The 22,067-nt window shown below is 49.4% G+C and overlaps 1 protein-coding gene across 1 annotated transcript in view; it reads right to left on the bottom strand.

Moving 5' to 3' along the window:
• The window catches only part of Ttc7a (tetratricopeptide repeat domain 7A), a 120,687-nt gene that overhangs the window by 26,712 nt on the left and 71,908 nt on the right, over positions 1-22,067 (bottom strand). Inside the window, exons 12-15 of the mRNA XM_070025536.1 lie at positions 18,874-18,991; positions 17,422-17,479; positions 16,435-16,507; positions 13,944-14,104 (exon numbers count right to left, since the gene is read on the bottom strand). Coding sequence (XP_069881637.1) covers positions 13,944-14,104; positions 16,435-16,507; positions 17,422-17,479; positions 18,874-18,991 — 410 coding nt within the window. The remainder of the gene's footprint in view (positions 1-13,943; positions 14,105-16,434; positions 16,508-17,421; positions 17,480-18,873; positions 18,992-22,067) is intronic.

The following is a 22,067-nucleotide window of genomic DNA, read 5'->3' as shown; positions in this document are numbered from 1 at the left end:
TCATATCATTGCTGAGCGAATCAACAGGACCAACAGGCCTTGAACCTAACCACTGCAGAGCATGCCCATCTAAGGCCACCATACAGGCTTTCAGGTAAGCAAAGCTCTGCATCAGAGGCCCCCATCCTAGACTTCTCAGGCTGCAGAGGGGGTAACCCTACCAATGGAGACCTGGCCAACACCTACTTGGGGTCTGGCTTCTCTCTCCTCTGTACTGACACCTGGGTCTTTATGTCCTTCAGCACTTCCCTTTTCATACCTTCTCTCAGACTGTGACTCACTGATTGAGAATGAAGAGGGTGGAATTTGCCCTGGTCCTCTTTTCAGAAGAGGGGTCTGGCTTCTGGGGAACATCTTACTCCTTTTCCAGAAAAATGCTTTTCCTGCCCCTGCACACCTGTCCTCCTTGCCATGGCTTCCCTCCTCCACGCTCACCCCATCCCCTAGCCTTGATCTTCATTAAATCTCACTTCATCTCTTCCACACCCTTGACCACCTGGCTGGTCTGAGGTCCCAAGAGAAGGAATTGGTGCCCCCAGCATATCTGGACAGGCTATAGCCTGAGCAGGGACAGGTCTCAGCACCTGGTGGCCAGTGGCACCATCTGCTCTCCCTTCCCAGACTGTCCCAGGATCCAGCCCTCCACCAGCAGTTTTAGGAGCCTCTGCTTTCGGGAATATGAAGTAAAAGACACAATTTCTGCCTTGAAGGTAACAATTAGAGTGCTATAAATGTCAAATTGCCCAGAGAATCCAATGTTTATTTTGGGGCCAGACTCAGTACGAGGAAAAAACAGAGAGGGTCTTGCTGTGGCTCAAGTCTGGATGAAAGGAGGGTGGAGGGTGGGGTGAGATTTGAGTGGAAGTGGGAGAGAGAAGTTTGGGCTGGGCAGGACTGAAGGTTGGAGCAAAGAATGTTGGGGAAGGGCCAGGCCCAGTCTATAACCACCCCTTCCCTTAGGTAACCAGAGAAGCGGAGTCCTTGGACAGGTGACTTTGGGCTATGCTGGGACAGTTTCCAGACCAGCCCTGAAACATTACTGGACTCTCCACAGACTCCTCTTGACAAGGGTCCCTGTCCTACTTTTGCCCCTGCATCTGAGAGCCAGGTTGTGTTCTTGGCAGACCAGCTGAACAGACACCTTGTGCCCAGGACAGAAGGGACTGAAAGCTGAGCTGGCATGTTCATCATAGTAGCCTCTATCAACACAGGCTGTACCCTCCTGGCAGCTGACATTCCATTAGCATGAGTGGCCCAGAGTGGAATTTCTCAACCCAACCACATCCTCTCTGAGCCCAGCAAGTGCTCCAACAGACACTTTCTGGTCTGATATTCACTCTTGCATCCTGAGGCTCCAGATTAACTCCTGATTTCTCCATAGTTGGCAGTTGAGCATTGTCAAAGGGATCTTCCTGCATGAAGAGGCCTGCCTGCTAAACGTTCATGCCATCCATCTGTGCACCTTGGTGGTGTGGCCTTCAGGGCCTTTCAGTTAGGCCTCTACCTCTCATTCCTATTGCTCTCCCATGACCTGGAGTTGATCACATGGATGCTAACAGCTCTTAAGAGTCTTATTAGCACAGGCTCCAGGACTTGTCTGTGCTTTGCTTCCCATGGTGACATCTGCTAGAACTTGTCCTTCCCTCTCCCACATCCAGATGTCACTCTCAAACTTTTTCTGTGTGTGTGTGTCCCTGAGCACTGCACACATATACATAGCCCCTTCCAGGACAATCTTCAATGTATCTGGAAGTGGGTAGCTGATAGCTTGCCTCTAATTTACTGCTAGACCCTTGCTTGAAATGAACCAGCAACCAACTCAGGGCCTCACAATTAATTCAGCTCTGGGCTCTGCTCACTATGTTATCCACGGCCAGCAATCTGGGAGTACAGTTCCCCTCCCACCCAGTCCTCTGGAATTGGTAGCCATGAGCCACCCATGTGCTCTGGGCCCAGTTTTTCAGATGGAGGTTTAGTGTGCCACCGTGAATTGTGGGTGACACTTTGGGACTAACAAAACTAGGGAGAGTTAGTTGTAGCCATGGCCTTATCAGAACTCTGTGCTTCCTGAGTATGGCTGAAGATGCTGCTGGCAGTGGGGGCAGGACAGGGGATAAGCCTGGCTCCCCATTCCTGTCAGGTACCTTATATACACATGAAGTCTAAAATCCACTATTGTATCTGGGCAAGGGAGTACATACTGTAATCCTAGTACCCAGGAGGCTGAGGTAGAAGGATTAAGGGTTTGAGGCCAGCCTCAGATATATAGCATGATCCTGTTGCAAAACAAGGTAAAACTAACTAAAGAAAACAGACAAAACTAATCCTGAAGCTACAGTCCACCAAAAAGGCTCTATGTGACCACCATGCCCTGAGTGCCTGATACTATGTTCAGTCAGCACTTGATTTTATCTTCTCTGTCTCTATATATACACAGGCTGCAAGTTTAGTACAAAAGGTACACTTGTACCAAGCATTTCCAGTCACTCCAGAAGCAGTCTACAGTAGTAGAACCTACCACTTATCTTGTCTGAGTCCATTATACATGCCCACATGGATGGCAAGTACCTGTGGCCCATCTCCTTAGCCCTACTGTCTGCCCCACTTCCTCAGTGCCTGGCTTGGTGCTGAGCGCTGGTATCTGCTTAGTACTACAGTCTGGTTGTATGACTTCTTATAGCTGCAGTGGGTACAGATTCATAGCCGAAGGCAAAGCACCAGCCAATTCCATTCCAAATTGTCCACAGGCAAAGGCTTATTCCACAGGAGACAGGTACTGAGGAGAAACAGCATGTTCTAGGTATTTGGCTCCTCCTGAATAGGGAAGGGACAGGAAGAGGGTCTTCATCCCAGGGGACAGTCACAGGGCAAAGCTGGAAAGAACGGAGAGTCTCCCAGAATGGAAGACAATATTCAGGAAACAAAAAGACATTCCAGGAGAGATGGTCTGGTTATCATCCTCAAACCCTAGACTATGAACAGACACTGATCAGAGAATCAGAAACCTAAGCCCACATCCCACTCCTTCGCCACCCAGCTAGGCAAGTGACGAGTATCACACCTGTAAAACAGGAGTGAAGTCACACAGGGCTGAGCTCTGAGGACCCTGGGCAGCATTAGTAAACCCCACAGCAATGTGTGAGTCTCTCCAGTTAACAGCCCGCCCTGATGCTCCAAGGACCTCCTGCTTCAACACTTTAGGCTTGCTGGACCCCAAGGGGACACCTCTGGATGCTCTAGCAAGCTCTTCAGTTTCTTGGCTCATTCATTAGGCCCTGTAGCCCCTAGCATGACATGGTTCTGGATCAGATATCCTCAGCTGTGACTCATCCTCTTGTAAGCATTTTCCAGTCCTCTTAAAAAAAAAAACATTTTTTTCCCATGAGATAATATATGTCAGTATGTTGCCAAGCTGGTCTTGAACTCCTGCCTCAAATGATCCTCTTAGCTTCCCAAGTAGCTGGGGGTGGGAGTTGGGGGTTGGCCTTAGCTCAAGCAGTTGTCTCTTCATGGTGCACTTTCAGCCAAGAGCTAGGACTTGAACCAGCTTTGTACTGTTTTTATTTTGTTTCAAGCTAAAGAGAAAGAGGACTATGTGGAGAAGCTAAGCCTATTTATGATACCCACAGGCTCCTATATACAGGGAGATGTGAAAGTGGGTGGTTTCTTTGGGGAGCTTAGCCCTTCTTAAAAATGCCACCAGTGCTAGGCACTAGTGGCTCAGCTACTCAGGAAGCTGAGATCTGAGGACAGTGGCTTAAAGCCAGCCTATTCAGGAAAGTCTGTGAGATTCTTATCTTCAATTAACCACCAGGAAAAAAAAAAGCTCAGGGATAGTACTCAAGCCCTGAGTTCAAGCCCCATGACCAACAAAAACAACAAAAAAGACTACCATCAGTGGCTCTGGCAGGCAGCCCATGTGGCTCCTCAGGCATGTTCTAACTGCCCACTACACTCTGGTGGGGTAGGGGGAACTGTCAACTCCAGGTCACCCCCACGTATCAGCACCTAAGGGGCACAGATGGCTCTTGGCTGACCTGATTACAGCCAGCCCCAGTGGAACCATCAAAGAGTTCAGCCCCACAGGTCTCTGTCCAGGCTAGCTCTCTTCCCATGGAGGACAGACCAGCAAGATCAGCGGCTCTGCACCTTGGCATAAATTGGCTATTCCCCACAGGTCAGTGGTTTTGTCCACCTTCTCAATTGCTCTGGTGAGGGACTAATGAGGAAGATTCCTAAGTTGACACTGGCATCTGCTTCTTTTCCTCCCTCTTCCCAGGCCCTCCCTGGCTTACACTCCCGGGGCAGATCAGACTGCTAATCATTTGTCACAAGGATTAAGACTTGGAGTGCTTCCCATCTGTGGCAAAGGCAAATAATTTCCTTCCACTGGTAAGAGGGTGAGGCTTCTCAGAAATGGGTTGAACATGGTTTTTGCAATTTTTTTTTTTAAAGTACCAGTCCTGGGGCTTGAATTTAGGGCCTGAGTACTGTCTCTTGAGTTTTTTTTTTTGCTCAAAGCTAACACTTTGCCACTTGAGCCACAGTGTCACTTCTAATTTACTGGTGTTTAATTGGAGATGTGAGTCTCATAGACTTTCCTGCCCAGCTGGCTTTGAACTGCCTCCTGAGTAGCTAGGATTATAGGCATAAGCCACTAGTGCTTGGTTTGTAAAACCTTAAAAAAAAAAAGTTCAGGGATTGTGGATTTAGCTCAGTGGAAGAGCACTTGCCTGGCAAGTGTAAGGCCCTGAGTTTGGTCCTCAGCTCGGGGGGGGGGGGGGGGGGGGGAGTTGGTTTTTGTTTTTTTTTTGAAAAAGGTAGCTCAAAGCAGTAGAATGCTAGCTTTGAGCAAAAGAGCTTGGTGACAGTACTCAGGCCCTGAGTTCAAGCCCTATAACTGGAAAATAAATATTTTTTTTAAGTTTGGGTTTTTTTTTGCTAGTCTTGAACTTAACCCAGGGCCTGGGGTCTGTCTCTTTGTGCTCTACCACTTGTGCCACAGCACCACTTCTGGCCTTTTCTGAGTGGCTTATTGAAGATAAAGACTCTCACAGACTTTTCTGCCTGGACTGGCTTCGAACTGTGATCCTTAGATCTCAGCCTCCTAAGTAGCTAGGATTACAGGCATAAGCCACTAGTGTCCAGGTAAAAAACTAGGGATGGGGATGTACCTTAGTGGTAGAGCATTTGCCTAACAAGCACGAGGCCTAGGGTTCCATCTATAGTACTGAAAAAATAAACAATAAAAAAAATATGGGATATTTGCTCTGGCTATGTGATCTGAGGTCAAAGGCCTCCCCCCATCTATCCCCTTACCTAGGGCTGTAATCGTCTCCCTCCCTGGAGGACTCACTCAAGTGCTCCACTCTGGAGGGTCAGGGAAGTTGGTGGAACAAAGCTGGCTACAGGGGAGGCCATCACTGGGTGGGTAGTAAGGCACATTTTCACTTTCAGGATCCTCAAAGCAGCAGCAGCTTACACCTACAACACTTAAATAAGGTAAATGCCATGGGCCTGAGGAAGACAAGTGGTCCTGCCAAATAGGATGCAGGGATATTGTATTATGCCCCTCTTCCAGACTCAGTTACTCCCTACACGTGCCTGAGCCTTTCTCACAGTTCCTGGGCATTTGTAAAGCAGAGATGGCAGCTGTTGGGAGAAAAAAAAAAAAAGGGAAGCAGAGTCTAGAAGGCCTGTGCCTGGGGCCCAGCTGCCCCTTGGGAATATCAGCTGTTAAGTCTCAGACCACTTCCTGCCAGATCTTGCATTTGGGCAGTGACCAAGTTGTTCTCAAGTTGTTCTTATCTCCTCAGCGCAAGTGCCTTTCCACACATGCATCAAATGTGAGCTGAAGCTCCGGAGGAGTAAGTTGAGTCACAAAGACTCCCTGAGGACTGGAAAGCTGTTGGTGCTTCCAGGACCAAAGCAACTCCAAGGAGGCAAGGCTGCAGGGCAGCTCCATTTTCCCTTGCTGCACTGGCTCAGCCCCTGGCCATCTAGGGAGCAAGCCCTCCTTGGTGAGGTGAGGGGTGGCAGGCAGCAGGTATGGAGGCATTTGTATTGAATGTACAGAAGGGGATATTACCTCTTTAACGGACAGTAATTAGTAATTCTAGCCAGTGGCTGTGCTCTACTGTTTTAATGAAAAGTTCCATTTTTATAGAAAACCTAACTGAGAGAAAAGCAAGCTGTTCTGAGTCAGGCAGCCATACCTCTGGAAACTCTTAATTCCTCAGCCAGGAAGCCAGACCTTGTGCACACACAGTACAAGGAAGTAAAACAAGCGGACCCGATCTCATGCCACCCAAGTTGGTTTCAGATGGAAAGCTGTGTCCAAACTCTAGTGATCTATGTCTTTTCTAGGGGCAAGGCATTTCTAGTGATCTATGTCTTTTCTAGGGGCAAGGCATTTAAGCTCTTCAGAGCCTCAACTATGTCCTCACAATAGTTCCCATCCTTCCTAGTGCTGATGGTAGGATTGCTCCTTCAATGAAAGACTAGTAATGAGCTCAGTAGTATCTGGCAAGGAGCAAGGACTTGGAATATTATTGCAGATAGGAAATGCTGGAGTTCAGGCATGCCAGGTTGTCCAGCCACCAGCAAGCAACAAACAAGTCAAACCAGAACAACAATGCAGGGTCAGACACACATCAAACAAAACCCCCCACAGCTCCTCTGGCCTACTAAGTCTGAGGGTCTCCTGGAGTGTGCAGGGTGACCATCCCTGGGTTTCTAACCTGGGGGTAGTAGATGGAGGGTAGGTCATGGTTTCTGTCCCAAAGAGGCTTTCAAACTCAAACAATACGTGCCCAAAAGAACAAAATCAGGCTCTCAATGGAAAAGTTTAGCTGTGAACCACAGGGGCTCTAAAAACAAACTAAAATCAGAGGGGAGTCTGAGGATGGGCAGGATTTGGATGTCAGAAGTAAGATTACCCACAAGCAGAAGAGCAAAACCTCTGAGCAGAAGCCAGCTGATTCTGGCTGCAAGTCAGCCTACAATCACTTGGTTCTCTCAAGGTGGCCCAGACACTGGCCAGAATGCCAGGGATACACTGAGCTCTTAGATTTGTCCAAATTCCACCGCTCTGGGAAAGATCCCACCAGAGTAAGTGGCTGGCTACCCATACATATGTTGGGGCTTAAACTCTGGGCCTGGGCGCTGTTCTTCAGCTCTTCAGCTCAAGGCAAGCATTCTACCACTTTGCCACAGCACCACTTCCAGTTTTCTGGTGGTTAATTGGAGATGAGTTTCTCGGACTTTCCTGCCCAGGATGGCTTTGAACCACAATCCTCAGATCTCAGTTTACTGAGTGCTAGGATTACAGGCGTGAGCCACCAGCATCCGGCACACACATGTTCTCTGAGGTATGACTTTACTGGCATTCTAGGAATAGCTTCTCTGAAAGGGGAGGGCCATGCCAGCTTTATTACCTTCCTAGAAACTAATCCTAAACGTGCAAGGACACCTTAGCAGCTCTTCTTAACCCTAAAACCAATGACTTTCCCCTAAGGTTACAGGATTATGCTGACCTATGTTCTCTAATCCCTGAAGGCTCATGATAATCCTCCATTTCTTAATTAGTTCATTTGATGTGATCCAACTTTAAAGCTTTAAAAAGCAACAACCTGAAAACTTAGGCTTTCTGAAGCAGTTCCCATCCTTCAGAGGCCATTCATTCTGTATGCTGTGTTAACTGATGGCTGAGCCCAGTGGCTTCCTAGTCTGGGCTTCCCTTTACTGCAGGCCACCTCTAGTTCCCACGGATGCATGACCTTAAGCAGACATGTACATAACCACAGAGAAATTTTCCATAACCAATCAAGGTAGACTCCAGAAAGATCCTTAAGTAGAACAAAGGTTTCCAGCCTAGCACGGCTTTAGTCTATCATCTCTACACAATGAGCAGATGCTCAGGGGGACAATGGCTTCTCAGAGTCCATAAGGCAGGTCAACTCTGCTTTATGGGCAGGACAAGGGCTGTATCTTACAATCCATGTATCCAAGAGGGTGCCACCCAAGGCGGGGAAATGTGAATGTCAACCCAGCTTAGTGGAGGAGGAGCTGACCTTTGGGAAGGATCTGATGCTGTTGATTACGCCTGGCTTAGCACTTCCTCAGCCGCACGGCCTGCAAGCTCACAGTGGCTGCTGTCCTTGGGAGCCGAGGCAGCCAAGTGTGTTTAATGAACCCAACAAAGTGATAAACTATGTTTGTGTTAATACCTTTGATTCCAACCACCTCGCTGGAGTGTTGGTATTTTAAGCATCCTTTTGATGTACCACAAGTCCTTAGCAAGAACAATCAAATAAACACTGGATTTAAGGCAGAAATGTTAACAGAAGTCCCAGGACCCTGAGCCCTTCTGTTAAGGGAAACACAACACTAGAAACTTGTCACAGTAATCTGATAAATGGGTGGGGCAGGCCAGGTAACTCAGAGGTGCCCTAGAGGTTCAACTTTAGCTTTAACTGGATCTCAGTAATGTCTGGCTCCAGCTAAGGCCTAGTTATCAGCTCAAACATTTTCCAAAACAGTCTAGGTTTCCTGGGGCAGATGGTTGTGGTGGTTCATTTGTTTACCCATGGCAAGCTCTAGCTTGTGGAGAGGGCCATACTGTTCTCGCATAAGGTGTCTCTGGGGCTCTGACACACCTTCCCCTAGGACTTTCCAAGTCCCCTAGGACCAGGGCTGGACCAGCAGGAACTCCCAGCACTACCTATCTCTGACCAGTGTGTTGAGGAGCCCCTTGGGTGTGGGACGAAGGAGCCTTGCCCACTGCAGAACAGGGAATACTCCTTTACCACCATAGGTATGGCCTGGGCCTTCAAAGCCAGTCTGGGAAGCTGCCAGGGTTGGGTGGGAACAGTGACTGACAGGCTAGATATTGGAAAGCTCCCATCATCAGCCCAGGAACTTTGTTTGGTTGCTATGGCGACCTTCACCACAAAGGTCTGACTAAAGCACAAGGAATCTGTTACCTAAAACCATAGCCTGACATCACCCATGGATTCAGGAAGGACGCTTATCAGTGGCCCGTTACTCTTGACCCCACATCTCTGCCCCTCCCTGGACAGGCTTCTCAGCTGCCTCCCCCACCCCAAGTAAGCCAGGGCCAGCAAAGATATCTCCTAGCTTAAGGGCCTTCTCATATTCCATACAGAGAAACTGCTGTCCCCTGGGGCCCGCTGTAGGCTTCAGCCTCCTGGCTGGCTGACGAGGGACAGCCTGGCCAGCACATGTGCCCATGGCTTAGTGGGAAGCCCATAGGATTTCATGAAGCTGCCCGGGGGTGTCCAGTTCCCACTGTGCCAGGTTCACACTGTCCCCAAGGGGCCATCAGTTTCTGCCTCATCACGTTCTGCCTTTTTAAACTTGAGCTCCACCAGCTAAAGGTCATCGCACAGCATGGAAATCTGCTTTTACTTCCCAATCCCTGAATCTGAAGGATTTTCAAAAGCTCGACTCCATGAAAGCTGGGTGCTCTGGGTACCTAGACGGCACCCGTGGGAGGATGGTGATCTCTGGTACAGCTGAGGAACTCAAAACAATCTCTTTAGAACTGCTTCCTCCTCCACGCAGGCCCAGCCTGGCCCACACTTCTGACCTCCAACCCCTGGACTGGCACATGTAGAAATGCGGCCCTTGGGACCCTGGTGCCAGTCTGACCCTCTCTGTGACATCTTCACCACCCCACACTGCTGCTTTAGACATGGCTCTCTATTGGCTTAACGACCTTCTTCAGTGTGAGTCTCAAAGAAGCAGAGGCAGAGGAGCGAGGGCAGATGTCTCTTTTCAAGTAGGAAGTCTCACACAGGGATAAGCACATGTGGAAGGGGATCCATGTATCTCCTGCTTTGGCACTGCAAACTGCCAGCTTCTTTCCTCCTGGTGGCAGTCTGTCTGTCCCATGGTCAGCCTCAGCAAGGAGGAGAAGCTTCTAAAAGGCCTCATTCATCACACTTCATGGGGACAGTGAAATTAAGAAAGAGGAAGTTTGGTTTGTGTTGTTTTGTCGAGCAATATTTACTGGACCAGTTGGTTAATTAACTGCCTTGGCAATAGCTGGAGCCAAACGAGGCTTGTTCCCAGTGCAGGGAGCAGCTGGAGAAGCAGGACACAGTGTTAATCGAAGAGCAATGACATTTCCAGTGATCCCTGACCTGTAATGGACTCAATGACATTTCCTGCTAATCCATGGGTTTCTGTACTCCAGGGTTTCATCTGTGGGGAACAGTACTGACTTAACTGCAGTGACATGTTCATGCCCTATGGTCACTCAACCAAGCTGGCAGGAAGATGGATTCCTCAGCCTCCACCCATCTATATGTATATGTTATATATGTGTATATGATACACTTAGGCATATGTATCTACACATTTGTTTTTTGCTTAAAATAAGAGATTTATTCTTTAAATTCTGTGGGTCATAAGTTCCTATATTTTCTCCAGTTTCATAGCCTTTTAGGTTCAAATCAAAACAGAGATCCTGCACACCAGGAGCTGATGGGCTTCGTGGTGGCTCGTGATAAGACACTGCTTCTCCACTGCTGACACCTGGATGTACAGGCAGAGGAAAGTGAAGCACTATTGCTGGTGGGACACACTTGTTTCTAAGTTGTCTACAGCACAACATTGCAGTGACAGAAAACAAAAGGGTGAGAGAGGCCCTAGCCCCTAGGGCTCCTGAAACCCCATTGCAGGGTGGTATCACAGTGGTGAGTGCTTCCCAGGGCAGAGGCTGCCCCCTTAAGGCTCTGGCCTGCATTCCAGGCCACCCTGGAGGAGGCTTCAGAGGAGAGAGGGTACAAATAGCATGGTTTACATTGGGGCTCCCTACCTTTTTAGGGATACAGGCCCTCAGAGAACCTGCTGAAAGCCATCTCCCCATATGTGGGTTTTGTTTTTTTTTTAATTTTCCCCCTTCATGACTACTCCTGGACTTCCTGTGGGGCACTAAGCTCAAAGCCAGGACCATCTGTCTGTGAGGACCTTGGAGGGAACAGAGCATGTCTGCTTAGAATGGAACAGCCAGGCTCACACGTGCCACGGTGGCTAGGGGCAGGGAAATGCTGTTCAGCCCGCAACACAGTTGGAAAACAGAGGAGGAGATGGAGGTTGTAAGGTCAGGGAAGCTGAGGAGCCGACTTCCCTTCACACTCCACAGATGAGACGTCATTTCCTAGTGCATCTCACATACTTTATCTTCAATCAGACTTTCAACACAAGAGTGGGTTACCGCTTTCCTCCCTCCTTCCCCCAATAAAAGCAGGCCAGTGGTAGAAGATTCAGCTCAGAAGTTAAGAAGAGGGCTGGGACTGTGGCAGGGTTGGTGATAGGTTAATGGGATCTTGGTGAATCCCTGACCATTGGCCACACAGGTGGGCCTCAAGTCTAGTTTTGAAAAGTTAAGTCTCGGACTGGTAATGAGGCTCAGTGGTAGAGTGCTTGCCTCATATGCATGAAGCCATGGGTTCAATTCCTCAGTACCACACACAGAAAAAGCTAGAAGTGGTGCTGTGGCTCAAGTGGTAGAGTGCTATCCTTGAGCAAAAGAAGCTCATGGACAGTGCCCAGGGCCAGAGTTCAAGCCCCAGGACTGGCAAAAAAGAAGAAAAGAAGGAGGAGGAAGAGGAGTTAAGAAGAGGCATTGAGCAGCAAAATCCAGGCACTGGAATAGAAAGGTCTCTTTAATTGTTACAAGGTAGGGTCAACCAGGCAGAGTACCAATACCTTTGTTTCTGCCATAACTCCGCTCTCATCTGCTGCATGATCTTGGTTTCCATGTCAGAGCTTATTTGGAAAAAGACTTGCTGCTAAAATATCTGACACCGGCCTCACCTAGTGTCTTATTTCTTCAGTGATATACACTCAGTCTCAGGGTTGATGAGGAACCTCTTCCTACCCATCTTAAGGTTCTCAGACTTCCTTTCTGTTTCTGAGGCCTTGCTGGCCACAGTAAACACATGTACATGCAGAGGTACACACAGGTATGTACAACACATAGAACATGCACACAGACATGTGTATACATTGGCACCCATGCATACTCTGGCATAGACAGGTACACATGCAGACACAAGTCAGCAGAAGTGTGTCAGGTGAGGTCCTGACAAGTATGAAGATGGAGTTTGTTAATAAGCAAGGTACCAGTACTGAGAAATCTCTCTTCTGTGTATTTTCATTATAAAATTTGATAACCTTTTTGTTGTTGTTGTTGGTTATTTTGTCATGGGGCTTGAACTCTTGAGCCTGGGCGCTGTCCCTGCGCTCTTCAGCTCAAGGAGAGCGCTCTACCACTTGAGCCACAGCACCACTTCCGGTTTTCTAGTGGTTTATTGGAGATAAGAGTCTCACGGACTTTGCTGCCCGGGCTGGCTTTGAACTGTGATCCTCAGATCTCAGCCTCCTGAGTAGCTAGAATTACAGGCGTGAGCCACCGGTGCCCGGCTAAAAGTTTTGATAACCTTGTAATGCTGTTATTATACCTGGGATCCCTGCGCCAAGGTGTATCTCTTGTCCATCCTGCTTTACTTGTGCTTTAGAATTCTCAAGTGTCTTATAAAGTGAGGTAATTCAATGGCCTCCTAAAGGCTGGGTGAAGGCTCAGAATCAGGGCCATTCATCAAATACAAGGATGACCTACTGTAGTGGCCACAGTCTGCTGTGGTCAGCTAAGATGTGCCTGGAAAGAGGGCAAAGAAACATGCAGCATGAGGATTCTGAGCACTTACGCCAGGGGAAGCTCACATGAGGGTAAAACAGGGTGAGGCTCAGAGGTCCTGTACCCTAAGTACTTTCTTTAGCTATTTATTACCAGTGACCTGGCAAAGCCACAAACAGAACCAACTGTTTGCAGTGTCCTCTGACGGAGGCTCAGGGTACAGGAAAACCTGAGCCCTGCTCTGCGGTCAGCCCTGTCTCTAATGGTCTAGGGACAGCCAGAGGTCAAAGTCCAGGTGTCCCCAGAAGGGGAGCCTCCCTGGGCTGGGATACCTGCAACTTCCCTTTACCACCTACTACCACAGTGACACCCAGTGACATTCCCTGAATCTCTGTGAACCTGCTCACTCAAACCAGTTGGCCACCTTTCCTGGGGTAACTAGGACCTCAGCTCTTCTTGGCTTTCTGCAAAATAACAGCCTTCTCTCAGACCCTGAAGTGGAACAAGGTGAGAGTTGGGGTTCTCAAGGGTCTTTCATTCAAGATTCTGGGGTTCAGAGTATCAATGACTGTTATTCCCAGTGTCACTTGTTTGTATGGAGAAAAGGGCAGAAATCAAAAGATGACCTCCCACTAGTTCCTTCCCACAGAGTAACATCACCTCCCAGCCTCGGCTGGCCCTGCGCGCTCTTATTCCCCAGTGTCTAGTTCAATGGTGGCAGGTCCTTTGTGGTGAAAGGGAGGAGGCCTAGTCCTGCCCCACCCACTGCTGCCTGGGCCAGGAGTAATTTGAACCCTGTTCCAAGAAGCAGGTTATCTTGCTGCTGTAGTAAATATGAAGAAGCAGAGATAACTATCTCCCATCTCCAGCAAAGAGGAGGCAGCTGGCCTGCTTGGAAAGCCCCCCCTGACCTCTGCCCACCCAGTAAGTGTTACCTGCATCAATCAGAGTCATGATGAAGTTATACCTTGGTGCCCATAGGAGGCTCACACAGAGCTAGATGGATACACAGCACAGCACACGTGCATTCTAGCACATTCCCTTCTGGGCACCCTCAGCTACCTGTAGAGGCTTAGGAACAGCGTAAGTTCACTATCCAACACCTCTCATACAGAACACTAAGTCCTCAGGGACCCATACCTCTTGTCTCTCCACCCAAGGAATATCCACAAAGTACACATTTATTCCATGTGTGTCAGCTGGCTAAATGTGTATCTATTTATGTGGAGGTGGAATATTCAGCCAGCCCCCTATCAGTGGTCCCTGGGTAACTTACTTGAAGTTCTCGGGGTACTCGGTGATGGCCATGTTGATGACATCCAGGGCATGCTGGTAGTGCTTCTGGGCAGAAAAGAGCAGTGCCAGCAGATGGAGGGCATTGGCATCGTCCCTGCACACTGTTAGAGCTTCTTGCAGCTGCTCTATGGCGCTGGAGATCTGCCAAAGGAAAGTGTCAGCTTAGGGACCGTCCCCTGGGTTGTGTGAGGTACTCAACTCAAGTGAGCCCTGGGCACTGGAAGGCAGGAATGTGCTTTGATAAAACATATCCCCCAGACAACCTGGCAAAGATGGACCTCCATGGGAACTAGGGGAGAGCAGGTTTCTAGTGCAGCATAAAAGAAGTTGGAAAGACATTGGGCGGCAGCATCTCCTAATGGGAGAATGGAAGCCTAAGGGAGAGGTAACCTGGCCATGAGTGGAAGCCGTTTCCTGGAGCTCCACTAATAGGGAGCAGTACAGTCACAGAGGGGGTGGGGGAGATGATGAAAAGGAGTGCTTCAACTAGGTGCTGGTGGCTGACATGGGTAATCCTAGCTACTCAAGAAGCTGAGATCTGAGGACCACAGTTCAGAGTCAGCCTGGGCAGAAAACCCATGAGACTTTTTTTTGGGTCCGGTCGTGGGGCCTGAACTCTGGGCCTGGGCGCTGTCCCTCAGCTCTTCAGCTCAAGGCTAGCGCTCTACCACTTGAACCCAGAGCCACTTCCGGCTTTTTTCTTTTTGCTTATGTGGTGCTTAGGAGTCGAACCCAGGGCCTCAGGCATGCAAGGCAAGCGCTCTACCACTGAGCTACCTTCCCAGCCCAGTCCATGAGACTTTTATCCCCAATTAACCACCAGAAAATTGGAAGTGGCACTGTAGCTCAAGTGGTAGAACACTAGCCTTGAGTAAAAAAGCTTAGGGACAGTGCCCAAGCTCTGAGTTCAAGCTCCATGACCACCACCAACAAAGGAAGGAAGGAAGGAAGGAAGGAAGGAAGGAAGGAAGGAAGGGAGGGCGGGAGGGGAAGAGAAGGGAAGAAAGGGGAGGGAAGGGGAGGGGTGATCCAAGTAGGAGTAGCTGATGGAAGGAGGGGAGGCAAGCATGCTAGCTCTGCCCCTGGCTGGCTGGCACCTAGGCCATAGAAAGCAATTCTCTTGAGCTGCAGTTCTCTACCATAGGAGGAAATGGTCCTGTTAGAGTGCTGAGGATGAGGCACTGAACAGGAAATGTTGGGCAATGCAGAAGCACCAACAGACACAGTGGGAGTGTCCTCCTCCTAGTCCCCAAGATCCACAGCCAAGAAAATGGTAAGATTCTTCCTCCTAGACCTGGGGTACATCTTCCCTCAGCCTGGGAGGTCTATATTTATTTTAGCAACTGTGCATGGGCTGCAGCTCTGTCCTTCCTGGAATCTCATTAAGTCTTTCCTTTTTCTGTTCTAGAGATTGAACCCCAGGGCCTCTCATATGCTAAACTAATGTGCTGTACCACTGAGGTATATCCTAGTGTTTGAACTAGAGGCCTCTTGCTTGCTAGGAAGGAATTCTACCACTTCAGCCAGGCATCTACCCCTCCAGGAACCTTTTTTTGAAGTCTTGCTCCTTAAAAAGTCTTGGATATCGGCTTCTTGTGTGACCTGAAGAGGATCCTCTAGCCCTTACTCCGCCAGGCCTCTTGCACTGGCCAGGTCTCACCAGGCCTCTGTGTAGGCCATGAACACCAGGGTCAAGCCCAGAGTTATCACATAGGGAAACTCACTGTCTAAGCCAAGGAAAATAGGAGAAGGAAGCTAAGATCAATGTGGTTAAAAGCTTGGCTTGTCTGTATTCAAAGGCTGCCTTTGCTCTGTGATTCTGCCAGAATAGATGCCATTATCCTGGGCTAACCCTCACTGCTTTGATGCAGCCAGCTATGGTCTGGCTGGTTGGTGAGCCTGAGATATAGTCTTTGAGCTTTGCTAAGAAGCAAGACTCTTCAAAAACAGGTTCATGGAGGAATGGCTCAAATGGTGGAGTGCCTGCCTAGAATCCACACAGGGTCCCTCAACCTCAAGGTTGCCAAGACCTAGGATCCCCAAGGAAGTGGGGCATGAGGCCTCCCATGGCCCAGCCAGCTATCTTGCTAGGAGGAAGGGCGCCAATCGGCAGAGATGAGTAAATACTTACAGAGATGAAAAAATGAATCACCGATAGTTTATCATTAATTTGATTGGCAAGAAAAGCACCAGGTTCTTTTACAGAGGGCTAAATATAAAGTAAGTTATCTCAGGTATCTTTCCATCTAGATTTCTGGGGGCAGAGTGAAGCTCCTGGAGAGAAACACACAGGAAACCAGTGCCTGGGCCAGGGCCTGGAATCCAGCAGTGTGGGTGCAGCATGGAGGTAGTGGAGGAGTGAGTGAGTCACGGGAAGGGAGTGATATGAGAGGAAGGGAGAAAAGTGCAGACAGTATTGGGAATGACAGCAGGGCCCCTGGATCTGGCCATCAAGAAGTGTGACAACTAACCTGTCGGACAAGAGCCAACTGCAGAGAGACATACAGGATGATCTGGGGATCATCAGGAGCCAGTTCCTGGGCTCTGCATAGGAAGAGACAGTCAAGTCAGTCACCAATGATTGCGCATCAAGTGTGTGACTTGGATCTGCAGCCTACCAGCACTGTGCTGGGTGCTACAAGGGCATTAGGTTTGGGTGGGGGCGGGGGGGAGGCGTTGCCAGTGGGGCGTCCACTTGAGATATGACAACTCAGACAGAAGGCCCAAAGGCAACCCACAGCAGGGGACAGAGGTTCTGGAAGGATGGCACTAGCTGAGATTAGAGGCCTTCTAGGAAGACAGCCTGGAGGTGGCAGATCCTTCCTATAATTGGAAGTGGGGAATGGCAGCGGGTACATCCATGCCATTCTGAGCATTTGTCAAAGTCAGAGGTTAACACCTCCCCGAGGGCTCAGGGACTGGGAATACCTTCTCTGGGCAAGAAGCCTTGACAATGAAAAGCTCCATTGATGCTCCCCATTTTCTAGAGCTCTAGGGGGCTAGCCAGGCATGGAATCTTCCTTCATGGTTGGGGAATGACCTGCCCTGCGTGGGGCTGGGATGCCACATGCTCCAACATGGAGGGAGCTTAGAATAACTGATATGAGGCAGACAGAGGAGGGAGGAGAGGGAAGGGCTTTGTTGCTTTGCCTCCCTCCCTTCCTACTTCCTTCCCTCTGACCTCAGGCTCTCAGGAAATCTCTGCAAGATCTGTGGGACAGGGGAAGGGAGAAACGGGAGATGAGAGTGGGGCTCAGTTGGTTGTCTCAATGGGTTGCCCTTGCTAACTATGTGACCTATCAAAGACTTCTAGCTTCTCTACCCAGAATGGAGCCACAGACTTCTCCATTTCACAGAGGGTGGACACATCAGAGGGCCCAGGAGGCAAAGCATGTGAAAATACTACCTCAAGCCTCCAGAGACAGACAGGGTTTCTGCAGGCTGTAAGGTCTCCTCACCTTTCTAGTGTCTGCAGGGCCTTGCGGTGCAGCTCATCTTGCTTGGACTTCAAGGTGGCTGCAGGAGACAGAACAAAGTCTGAATCATCAGGGGGGCACTGAGAGTTACCGTCCCCTCCTGACCCCATCCCCAGGACACAGAAGCTCTGCAGATGGAAGGCCCACCAGGACTCAGTATGCAAACCTCAAGGTCCAGCAGCCCCGGCTGACACTGTTGCCTCAGCCACCCAGCACATTCCATGGCCTTCCCTGCCACCTAAACCCATGTGACCCTCTCAAAGGCCCAAGCCTCCAAAAACTGTAACTAATATGTTCCTTCTGAGAGGCCCAATCCCCAAAAGGCCACCAATTCCAGGCTTCCTTACCCACCAAGTTGTATCAATCTAGTACTTTGTCAGTAAATGGCATGCAGCTTTAAATGAAGCAGGGCAGGCATTTTTAGCTTTAGTGCCACACTGAGCACCTGAGGAGCCTTTCCATGACTGTGGCTAGGTCCATCCTTTACCATATCAGATTGGGTAGGACCAGGTACAGAGCTGTCCATGCTCCCCAGCTTAGACAGCTGCAGAAGCCACTGCTGCTCAGACAAAGGCTCAAGGCACAGGAGACCATTTTGATAAAACAGACTGTGACCAAGTGACTAGCGACTCTTCACTAGCAGACAGGGAATGGTTAATGCCAGTCTGTACCCAGCTCCCCTACCCAGCTTCTCCTCTCTTCAGGTAAGTGAGGTTTGTGCAGGGCCTCTGAGCCAAACAAAGTAAGCTCCCTCAACATGGCCTGTACCAGGGACTGGTGGGCAAGGGCCCAATCTTGTTCCTGCTTTGGTCTGGATGGGGGCCATCACTCTGTCCCCTCAAGCTACAAGAACACAAAAGTAAGTGGCTATCTGATAAATGGGGAAGATGTGGGTCTGAGCTGGCATAGCTGAGGACAGAATACAGGGTCTGGACAGGAAGGACAGGGTCTGGACAGCTAAGCACAAGGATTTGTGAAGCACCTACTGTGTACTCAGCACTATGTCATATATGAAGGGAGATTTGGAAGATCCCAGAGACAACTATGGTGGTGAGGGTAAAGATGGGCCTATGAGAAGCATAATGAAGCTGCCAGGGGGGGAGGGTATTGGGCACTGCAGGAGACTGACCAGGAGCTTCACAGGATAGCAGCCTGGGTCTTGTCAGAGCCAGAGCTGGGCCTACAAGTAGGACAATTGGGTCCAGAGGAGGAGTATCAGATTGGCAGCTGTCCAAGCAAGAGTAGAAAAGGAACTGAGGGTTACGTGCATGCACATATTGGGGTGTCCGTGTATGGTATGTACAAGAACGTGTAGCTATGTCAGAAAGATGACAGTATCCATGGGGAGTGGCACTGGTGGGACAAGATGCCTCACAGGCAGTTCAGAAACTGGGGTCGTCCCCAAGCAGAGGCTAGCTGAGTCCTAGCACTCACCATCAGTGGCCTGCAGGCTGTAGGTGAGACCCAGAGCCAGGTAGCCTTTGGGAAGGAACTCTCCAGCTTCCTCTCCAAGGCCAATCACCATCATGGCAAAGTGCTCTGCCTCCTCCAGCTGCAAAGAGGAAAGAGGCAGAGGTCACTGGGTATGGCGGGTAACATGGTACCTGAACACTGCTGAGCAAGTGCTGGCAAGAACAGCAATTCCTCACATGTAGCAGCATGAGCAGAGGCCAAAAAGCTGTCTAGGTCATACAAGAACTGAGTGGAAGAATCAGCTGTTTCCTTTACCAGCAAGCAATTCCCTGAACCTATTGTTACCCCTCCAAGGGGCTTTGTGCTCTCCCAGGGAAAAGCTGCCCTTCACCCAGAGTTCCAGCTCTCCAAATCTTGCTTTGTTCAGATCATGAACCCGAGATAGGTCAATTCATGCCTCTCCTTCCTCAGAGGCCTCTGTAGGGCTCTGTGCTGGGCAGACAGAGGGGAGCCAGGGTGAGGTCCTGGCCTTGGGAACATGTGCCTTGCTGGACATGGCCAGCCCTGCAGAGAGGACAGACTGCCACTCAGGCTAGTGTAGTTTGCTCCCTCCCTGAGCAGGGAGCTAGGGAGCTTGAACTTTCAGAGGAAAAAGGCCTGGGGTTGTTTTTGTCCTGAGAGCAGGGGGTGGGGTGCTGTTCCAGTTGGAAAAGGACCAACTGGCAAGGGTCATGCACCACATCGCCATAACACACATCATCACACACAATACAGGACACAGAGGGCACAGAAGGGAGGCCTCGCAGACACTGGGGTACACAGAATTGTTAGGCCTGCTGAGGTGGCAGGAAACATGACAGTTGGGGGCAGCAGCCATGTCCATTCCCACCATGTGCTTCCAAATAATTCCCCTTCTCTGTCACCCAACTGGGCCATGTGCCTGGTGCAGTAGCTTCCAGAAAAGGCAGGGCTACTTCCTCCACCCCACCCAGTGGGAGGCATCAACACCTTCTAATCACAGATGTCTCCACCAGAGGCTCACACAGTCAACCAGGGGAGTAGTGACATTCACGCCAGACAGCTTCTGAGATTTGGCCAGGGCCACTCTGCCCACCTCACCCCTGCTCAGGCTACCCTTCACCCCCAGCAGCACTGGAAAGGGGCAGGTCTGTGAGTCCTGGAGTATGATCATGGCCATCGCTGGGGAGAGTAGACAGCATACAATTGAGATCCTGAGACAGAGGTCATTAGTCAAGGGAAGATGATCTGGGTTGAGCCTCCAGTTTGAGGACTGCCACAGTAAGCCATGTGAGAGAAACACACACACACACACACACACACACACACACACACACACACACACACACACACACACACACACACACACACACACACACACACACACACACACACACACACACACACACACACACACACACACACACACACACACACACACACACACACACCACTACCACCACCACCACCACCACATTGGAAGAATACAGAATCCGCCATGTAGAGGGAGATGGAAAAACTCATAAGGCTGAATGCGCTATGTTCTTACATGGCCAGCACCATTTTGGTTTCTTATCATTTTTTTTTCCTCCTCCTGGTACCAGGTTTGAACTCAGTACTTTGCACTTGCTTGGCTGCTGCTCTACCACTTAAGCCATGCTGCTAGCCTGCCATTTTGCAAATTATTTTGGAGATGGAGTCTCTTGGACTTTTCTGTCCAAATTGATCTCAAACAAAGATTCTCCAGCTCTGTCTCCTGAGTATCTAGGATTACAGGATGAGCTATCTGTACCTGGCTACTATTTTGAGTACCACTCACAAAGCAGGCTTTCTGCATGTGGAATCATTGCAGTGATAATAAGGAAAAATATTATACTAATCCTATCAAGTATGACAATATACAGCACAATAGCATGAAGTATTAGTAAAGGTGAGTGTTCTAACTAGCTAGCAAATAGGGAGAATGCTGTCACAGGAAAAACAGAAGTTAAATTAAAAAGAAAAAAAAACCACTTCATAATACACAATCCCTAGCCTCTAATCAAGTGTGGGAATGTGAAAGCCCTAGGAATCTGGCTCTGCCATCTTGTCTCTGAAGTGTTAGAATCCCAACAACTCCATAACCAGTTCCTTCCTTACAAACCAGCTCTCTGCAGACAGGCAAATGCAGCTTGGTGATACACATTGATTAGAACAAAGCTCTGGGCCACACTGCCAAGGCTCAAGTCCTGACATGATCATTCCCTAACTAGGTAACCTCAAGCAACTCATTCTGCTGTGCCTCAGTTCCCTCTTCTGTAAAATGAGGACAACAGTGTCTCCCTCATAGGATTGCTGGAAGGACAAAGTGGTAAGACATGGAGAATGCTCCAAGTGTTATTTGCCTAATATCAAATGTGTACACATGTTATATACATGTCATGTTAACATTACATATATGTAGTCTGTCTATATAATATTAATATATATATACACACACACACACAAAAAAACCAATCTCACTTACAAATTACAAAGTAGCATTAAAGGTCCTCTAGAATGGGGGGTGGGGGGTACTATTGCATGCTTTTTATCTCTTGGACTGCTCCTAGTCACAGAAAAACAGACTTTGTAGGACAAGCTGATGATCCCACAGCCCTGGTCAGTCTTGTCTGCTGGGTATTCTAGCTCTCGGACCCCATCCATGTCCAGGACACATGGACAAGTAGCCACCTGACCCACTGGCTGTCACAAACTCACCCTTCCCACAGGTAACACACTGGACTATATTCCCCCCATATCCTATTCTCTTATGGCCTATTTAAAATTTTCTTCAAGTATTCTTTTCCACAACCCACTAGAGAGATGTGATCTGAGTCTCTGTTCTAATCTGATGATCCAGCCAGCCCCAGAAGGGGCTGTCCAGTCCCTTCACTTTTACCAGCTATCACTGCCATCTTCCTTCCCCTGCCTGGTACCTGAGAGGTACCCTTTTCCAGACCCCAAACACTTCCTTCTGTGGCTTCAGGTTAGCTGGTGGTAACCAGCTGCTTCTGTGACCAGCTCAGGTTATAACACCGGGTCCCTTTCTTATTCCAAAATACTCTAGGTGAGGATTTCAGTGTTCCTGTCAATCTCACCCCCACAGACTGTCATAACATGCTCCTTTCCCCAGGGCAGTCATGTGACCGCCCCATGAAAACCCAGGAAGGGCCTCC

The sequence above is a fragment of the Dipodomys merriami genome, unplaced genomic scaffold (genome assembly GCF_024711535.1).
Source record: "Dipodomys merriami isolate MVZ:Mamm:240054 unplaced genomic scaffold, mDipMer1.0.p SCAF_17, whole genome shotgun sequence".
Taxonomy (NCBI): domain Eukaryota; kingdom Metazoa; phylum Chordata; class Mammalia; order Rodentia; family Heteromyidae; genus Dipodomys; species Dipodomys merriami.
The sequence above is the reverse complement of the archived record's forward strand: the minus strand, read 5'-3'. Positions and strand labels throughout refer to the sequence as shown.